At 40.9% G+C, this 7094-nt stretch overlaps 1 protein-coding gene across 2 annotated transcripts in view; it reads right to left on the bottom strand.

The window, feature by feature from the left end:
- Nucleotides 1-34: 34 nt before the first annotated feature.
- The window catches only part of dagla (diacylglycerol lipase, alpha), a 31469-nt gene continuing 24409 nt past the window's right edge, over nucleotides 35-7094 (bottom strand). Inside the window, exons 19-21 of one of the 2 annotated variants that reach the window (XM_020632503.2) lie at nucleotides 4337-4503; nucleotides 4065-4082; nucleotides 35-3585 (exon numbers count right to left, since the gene is read on the bottom strand). In XM_020632503.2, the coding sequence (XP_020488159.1) occupies nucleotides 2487-3585; nucleotides 4065-4082; nucleotides 4337-4503 (1284 nt within the window). In that variant the 3' untranslated portion in view covers nucleotides 35-2486. The remainder of the gene's footprint in view (nucleotides 3586-4064; nucleotides 4083-4336; nucleotides 4504-7094) is intronic. The other variant, XM_020632504.2, reaches the window with a different exon arrangement.

The following is a 7094-nucleotide window of genomic DNA, read 5'->3' as shown; positions in this document are numbered from 1 at the left end:
TTAGTAATAGGCGCTCAAAGAAAAATTACAGATATATATTTTTACTTTCATAGTTTGCAGTTTATTCAATTACAGGCAGGGCAGTTTGGGGGAGGGATAAAATACATTCGCATTTTGGAGCAGGAGAGGAAGGGAAGCAAACCAGGTAAACATGGACAAGACATCATTGAATTATTCCTCTATCAATATAGACCAATTTATAAATCTGCCAATAGTTTGAATAAATAACTTTCAGATGGATTTTTTTCTTTATATGGCAATACTGATATCTTTATCTTAAGTCATTATCTCTTTATTGATATATAGTTCTACATGACTCTATTGGAATTCACCTTTTTTGACATCTGCATAAATAATTACACATAGAAGATGGTGCTGTACACATTATGGTGGAAAGTTTTTTAGTGCTTCTTTCAGCAGTTTTAGTGTATGACCTGCTGCAAGCAAAGCTACTGGAAATGTAGAAAATTTGCTGGCCCAACCAGTTTATCCTGTGAGAGTCTACTAGGACTGGCAGCATGATGTGAGTAGTGTCAGTCTAAAAACTGGCTGGAAGTGTCTGCTGTGACTAACCACAGACATTCTTATTCCAAGTACAGAGACCATGCAGATCATTATGGTGACTCCAGACTTGACGGTGGCGTTTCACCAGAGGTCGCTGTGAGTAGGCTGTCGCTATGCAGCCTGTCTCACCGAAAATGAAACATTTGTAAAAAGAACATATTGTCATCATGCCATGGAAGAATGTCAAATACGTTTCAACTCGGACAGAAAAAAAGCTGAAATATAGAACTCCTTACATTTGGGAAAGTCTAAAAAGTTCTCCACGCTGTCCCAAAGAAACTTAGATAAAAACCACTGACATCAAACCAATCTGTTGCAAGAGCAATAAGGATATTAATACCATCAAATATAGCAATAAAAGTGATAACATTAAAGGTAATAAATAATACAAATTGTGAGCCACCTGTTACACCCAGAGTGATATGGAAGATTGTTTTTTTGCCATAAATTGGTTAAAAATTGGCATCCATGATGTTCCAGCCCGTTTATTCATTCAGTTCAACCTCAATAATATTTGAGATGAACTACATTAAAGGGAAGCAAACACCTTGACGTCCATGATGACTGTGAGCACCTTGAGAACAAGAGAAACAATATCCTGGGACGCAGTTTGGTCCTGTCTGTGGGCACAGGCTTTATTTTTTAGCCTCTCAAAAGTTCACATATATCTTTATTTCCGGATAAGATTAGAGCTTATTCACTGTGACGCAATGATAAAACTTGTTCTATACCGGCCATGCTACTCTGAAATGCATAAAGCATGCAGACCCTAACCCGGGCAAATCGCTAGGAGCTCCCTAAAGAGAAAGGTAGAGTAGTTATGAGACTAGAACTAGTAGCAAGTTCATTATTGATGTAAACCCAAGCTCCAGAGGTTGAGTGTGAAAATGAAAGCCACGGCAGTGTTTTAAGGTTAGGATGGCATCTTTTCTGTGGTGTTGCTTTGTAACAGTCTATATGGGAACCAACAGGATGGTGAGGGAAGGAGATATTGAACGTAGCTTGTGTTTATATAAAGCAATATCCATATACATATACAAAATTACATCTCATAAATACATTTGGCAATACAATGTATTTTTTTTTTGGCAAAGGGGGGTTTATTGAGCAAAATGATGTGTGCAAGAGTATCTAAATGTTAATCTTAGTGGCTTCTCTTTAAAAATAAAGGGAAAAAAAAACATCATGCACTATAAAGAGTAACCAAAAGACTCAAAAACATCCATAGGCGTCTGTAATAACTTTGTCACAATCACTACATTTTTAAGACACATGATTTCTCACCAATGTAACACACTTACTCTCTTTCTCGAAGTCAATTCTTTATAGACCTGAGGAACATTTCATAATATCTTCTCATTCTTATGATTGACAAGTATGTCGATCTTCACATTCCTGATTTAAAGAAAAAAAAAAAAACTCAAATAAAAACTGGAGCTGCTGAGGGTGCAAAAAAGTTAAATGGTACATCAACCCAGATGATGTGCCGATACTAACCTCTCTCTGGAGTGTTTTTTATTCCCTGCTCACGTAACTGTTCGATTCCCCGATGATGTGACATCAGGGAATTGATGTAATGCTGCTGATGTGTCCCGAAGTGGGTGAGACAACATTGTTTTGGAATGGCAATGTGAAGCTACAATTATTTATTTTCACCCAAAAGCAGAATAGCCCCCTGGCATGCAGAGAGAGGTATCTTTTTCTTATCTCAGTCATTGCAATAGTGTGAAAATGCTATCAACAGCGTTTGAAGGACAGACCTGAAAATGGGAAATAGTTTGTAAGTTGTTCAGTCGAGTTCTGTCATCAGATATTAATGAGTGACTGCATTCCACGGCATGCATATACTGTGATATGTTTTCGAAATTTGACGACTGCACCTCTCAATTCAGAGCAAAGGACACTGGAATCCGGTGAGCACATTACACCATAGATGATAGTGTGTTCTCTTCAGGACAGTGGCAAGGGGGAGATGTTCGTAGGGAGTGAATGGCTGGCAGGGTACCCTCGCCCGGCGAAAGGTCATTGAGCTCCTCAGACGATGAGAGGGGGAAGGAAGGGGACAAAGAGATGCCCGAAGAAGGGTCGGCAGATCCAGCAAAAGTGCGTGGGGGCTTAGGGACGAGGTTAGGCTCCAGTGTTGCTCTGGCAAGAAGTTGTGTGTCATCCAGTAGCTGTCCATCTCCCAGACCCTCCCCCTGTCCGAGGGAGCCCCTTCCTGACTCCGACTCCCCGTCAGACAGGTCAAGAGGCGGAGAGCTGCTGCCATCCAATCTGAAAAGAGAGTCTAAATACTGGGCAAACTCCAGCACCGCCTGGCTGGGGTTTCCATTTGAAAGTTGTGGTGGAGGAGACGAAGCTGCTGGTCCTGTCTCTTCACCTAACTGTTTCTCAGATATATCCATCTCCCAGTCTCCTTTTTCTCTATTCGTTTGTCTAGAACTAATCTGTGGGCTGAGGGGAGCATTCGGAGTGCTTCCCGGGCTGTAGACACCAGGAATCTCCTGGTGATCTCCATCAGGAAGCATTTTTGGGTTGGCGTTAAGCTCTGGCTTCAAAGGCTGAGCCGAGATGCTCTGGTCAAGCAGAGCTGGGGAATGGTGTCCACTGTAGCGCGGGGTGGCAGGAGACAGCCGCATAGAATATTCTGGGGTGGATTCCAGGGGGCAAAAGAAGGGCCCGACCTCACCCAGGTGCTCTGGCGTTTCCTGGCAGAGGCAGTCGGCAGCTAATAGTTCAGTGCGAGAGCTGAGAGATGGATTCTCCTCCGGGATCGGGGCATCCAAAGGGAATGGGAGGCAACTCAGCATCGGTGAACCCCTTAGCGCAGCTGAGGAGCGCCGGGAATCCAGACTATAGAGGGATTCAGCGTCTGAGAGACTCTCCATGACGGCCAGCGGTGCTTTGCGGTCCCTAAGCTCCACTGTCAGGCGCTCACGTGCACCACGCAGCACAACAGGCACTGGGGGAGGAGGGCACTCAGAGAAACCATCCAGAGATATTTCAGACTGGGCACATGAACTAGAGGAGAGGAGAAGAACGGGTTGGAGAGTCGCGACAGGGAAAGGAAGGGAGAGGGGATCCAAAACATAAGACATGAAAGATGGGTCAAAACAACTTACAGAGGGTTAAATAGGGAGAGACAGGGAAGTGTTAGTATTAAACCATAACTAGAGTCTACACACTAGAGGTTAGAACTTACATAACAGAGTACAAAAACGGTAGAAAGAAAAGGGATAAAGGGAGACTGGAAGGTCAGGGCTGTATCCTGGTACATAATACGCTCCTGTTTTAGCGTCTACAGGAGAGGTAACATCTTAATTCAACCTTGACTAGCAGGAAGTTCACACTGATTTTGGACAGGGACTAAACCAGAGAGGGCGAGGTGGGAACTGAATACTACCATACGTTGGTACTTGTCTGTGGTCAGACAGCGTGCATGCGTGCATTGAGAGAAGGGAGCATATTATGCAAAATTAGTATTAGCATGCTTTGCTTACCGTAACAATGGTTTTTGTCTTGTTTTTTTTGTTTTTTTTAAACCAAATGGAACAGACAGAAACAATGATTTTGAGAAAACAATAAAGTAGCAGTTAGTAGCAGTTGTATTGTTAAGTACTGGCTAGATAGTTCAATTTAAATGAGACATGTCCCCATGATGAGCCATACAGTTTAGAAAGAAGTATAATGCTGCACTGTATATATTAAGTTAGAAGGAAAACTGGCTATACAGAGGACCTAACAAACCCACAATGATGGCTGGTGTACTAACCGAACACTACTGTTCCTGCGGTGGTGGGTTGTAGGCGTCGGCTGATGGGAATTCGTTGATGCGTCCATGAAAATGGTCTCTGGGTTCAAGTCCACTTCTGTGGGGCTCACCATGATCTTGGCTGCTGACAGCAAAGCAGTTTTCCCTTTGTTGTAGTTCTCCAGCACCTGTCACAGGCACAGAGGTAAACACAGACACATGACTTACAGACAGAAATTGAAAATCTCATTTTCCCACCCATATTTTAAAGTATAAATACCATTGCTGAGGCACTTAAACAATAGATTTGGTTGATGAGTTGCTTACTTTCCACACCAAACACCCCATATCACCACAATGATTAATATTTTCCTCTAGTAAATAGATGCACAAAATTAAGTGTTTAAAAATAAGCTCTCTCAGCGCAAGTGATTTTTCAAAAAGGAAAAGAAAAAGGGTTCAGTTAAAACAATAAACTGATACGTTATCCTTGCCACTATGAAACGTAAAAAAAACAGAGTTTAATATCCACTGGCACATTAAATACAAGACCAAGAGTAGTTAGATCACCTTTAGTGGGTGCTTAACAGCAGTTTTGAGAGGATTCGCTACATTTATATTCAGCTGTGTGTATAAATACATCTATTATTTTAGTGTCAAAAAAGTCAAGTGTAGTTCAGATACATGTAAGAGCATCTGAAGGTGAGCGTACACCTACTTTATCTGACATTAAACAACCACAAAGGAGTCATGATGCCTGAGCAAGAGCTACGACCGACCTACAGTGTGATGAGGAAAAGTAGAGTCCAGCTGAATGATGAGAACTGAGCCGTGTTAATAGTTAAAAACGTGAGTACAAGACATCTCTAGCTGCAAATCACATAGACACACAGTTACATATACTTGGTCACTTTTAATGGAGTTAAAACACTTGATGGAAGCACAATATGTTTTTTTTTTTTTAAAACAAAACAGAAAAGACAAAAAAGTTTAAAAAAAGAATGTGACAATGAAACAAAACAAAAAAACATGGAAATTAGTGTCTACAACAACTGAAAATCTTTAGTAACAAATGGATTAAACATGTTTAATATGTTTGAAGTATGTATGTTGTTATGGAACATAAAGGAAAAAATGGAGATGTTACATAGGTGAGTGTGGCTAATGATACATGAAAACAAGATGGCTGCAATATGAAAAACAAATATTTGGCACAGACGGCATCCCACAAATCTGCATTTGAAGGCACAGCAGCAAACAATGAGCACAATAACAAAATATTACAAAGACTGCACACTCTGTACCAAAAGTAAAACGTATACATAGAGACAGAGTTTTTAAATATTTATGACTGTACTGGAATCCCTGCAGCCATAGGTTCACAACATATATAATTTATGACAGTATATCATAACATCGCAGAGTGAGGTGCACGATTGAGAACATAAAAATAACTCCAGGTTTCAGAGTTTTGTTAACAAAATGTCAGCAATAAGAGGAAATTAAGACGTTTTTTTGGACTTGGTAAGCAGCGATTTGTCAGCAGAGTACTACATATTTACACATTTGGTCCCCTTTCGTTGCTCCACCTGCTGCTGATGAGTAATTGACAGTTCCTTGAAGGGATTCTGATTGAGGAAGAATATGTGCTTTGAAAAAATGATGAAAAAGATGATATCCAGACTGAAGAGCTGCAGTGACTGAAAAACCCCAGCCAAGGAGGAAGAAAGAGCAGTTAATGTGGCAGAAATTAGGTTGCCATGGCAACTTTGGGAATACAAAGAAAACTAGCTAGCTCGAGGAAAGGGGTTAGCAAGTTCACGCCACAGCACTTGACCAAAATGTACCGTAGCTGTGAGGGGAACAGTGAAGAATGAAGGGTGAGGACAGCTGGATGAGGAAGCTCATTAAGAAAAGACAGAAAGCAGGTAGGTTTGGACTCATCATGCAGGGCTGTAAAAGGCTATATCTACTTCAAGGTTTAAAGGGATTAAATATTATGATACTGTCATATACCCCATTAACTGCTGATGTATTCCAGGAGCCTCTTTAAACCTGATAAAGACCACACAACCATAACATGTTGCTTTAACTTGCCTTCTAAACAGTTCACATTCTTTCAATTTCCCTTGTTTATGGTTTTCGTGAACATCTTCTGAAAATATTCATTGAACTTGTCCGGACTTGTTGCATCCATTTTTTTAGTTTTTTTTGAAAGTAGGAAGAGAAAAAATGCTAGAAGGAAAGGGTTTTTAACTTTTGCTAAGCTGCTATATCATTTGAGCTGCTTTTATTTCTGTCTGTCTTTTATGATGCCCTCAGTGGAGGAAAGGCAGACTCTGCCACTTCTCTAAGATGACTATTTAAATGTTGGTTCCAGTCTTTTAAGGAGTTTGACAAAAAATCCTGAGTTTTAGGCAAAATGCTTGTCTCCCCGATTGAACTTCATGGTCAGGACAACACATCCTTAACTGTAACCGTTTTACTTTGGATCGCTGTTGTAATACTGAGTGTAATAAAGTCTATACAACTGAATCTGAAGAATTGTTTGGCATTTTTAAACTGCAAACTTCGTCTTTTTGTGAAGAGCCATGTGATGTTACTATCTTTACGGGAGAATTTTCTATCCGAGCACAGTTAGACCCATCAGATGGGCTTTCAGAAATTGGAGCAGCAATCACATCTGTACAAGTGCTGGAGCTGGGTGGGTCTGATGGGGTTTGTGGAGGAATGCATGAATCATTTGCAACTGAAAGGGCTGCCTGAGGGTCATGAGGAC

The sequence above is a fragment of the Labrus bergylta genome, chromosome 3 (genome assembly GCF_963930695.1).
Source record: "Labrus bergylta chromosome 3, fLabBer1.1, whole genome shotgun sequence".
Lineage (NCBI taxonomy): Eukaryota > Metazoa > Chordata > Actinopteri > Labriformes > Labridae > Labrus > Labrus bergylta.
This window is presented reverse-complemented; position numbering and strand designations above follow the sequence as displayed.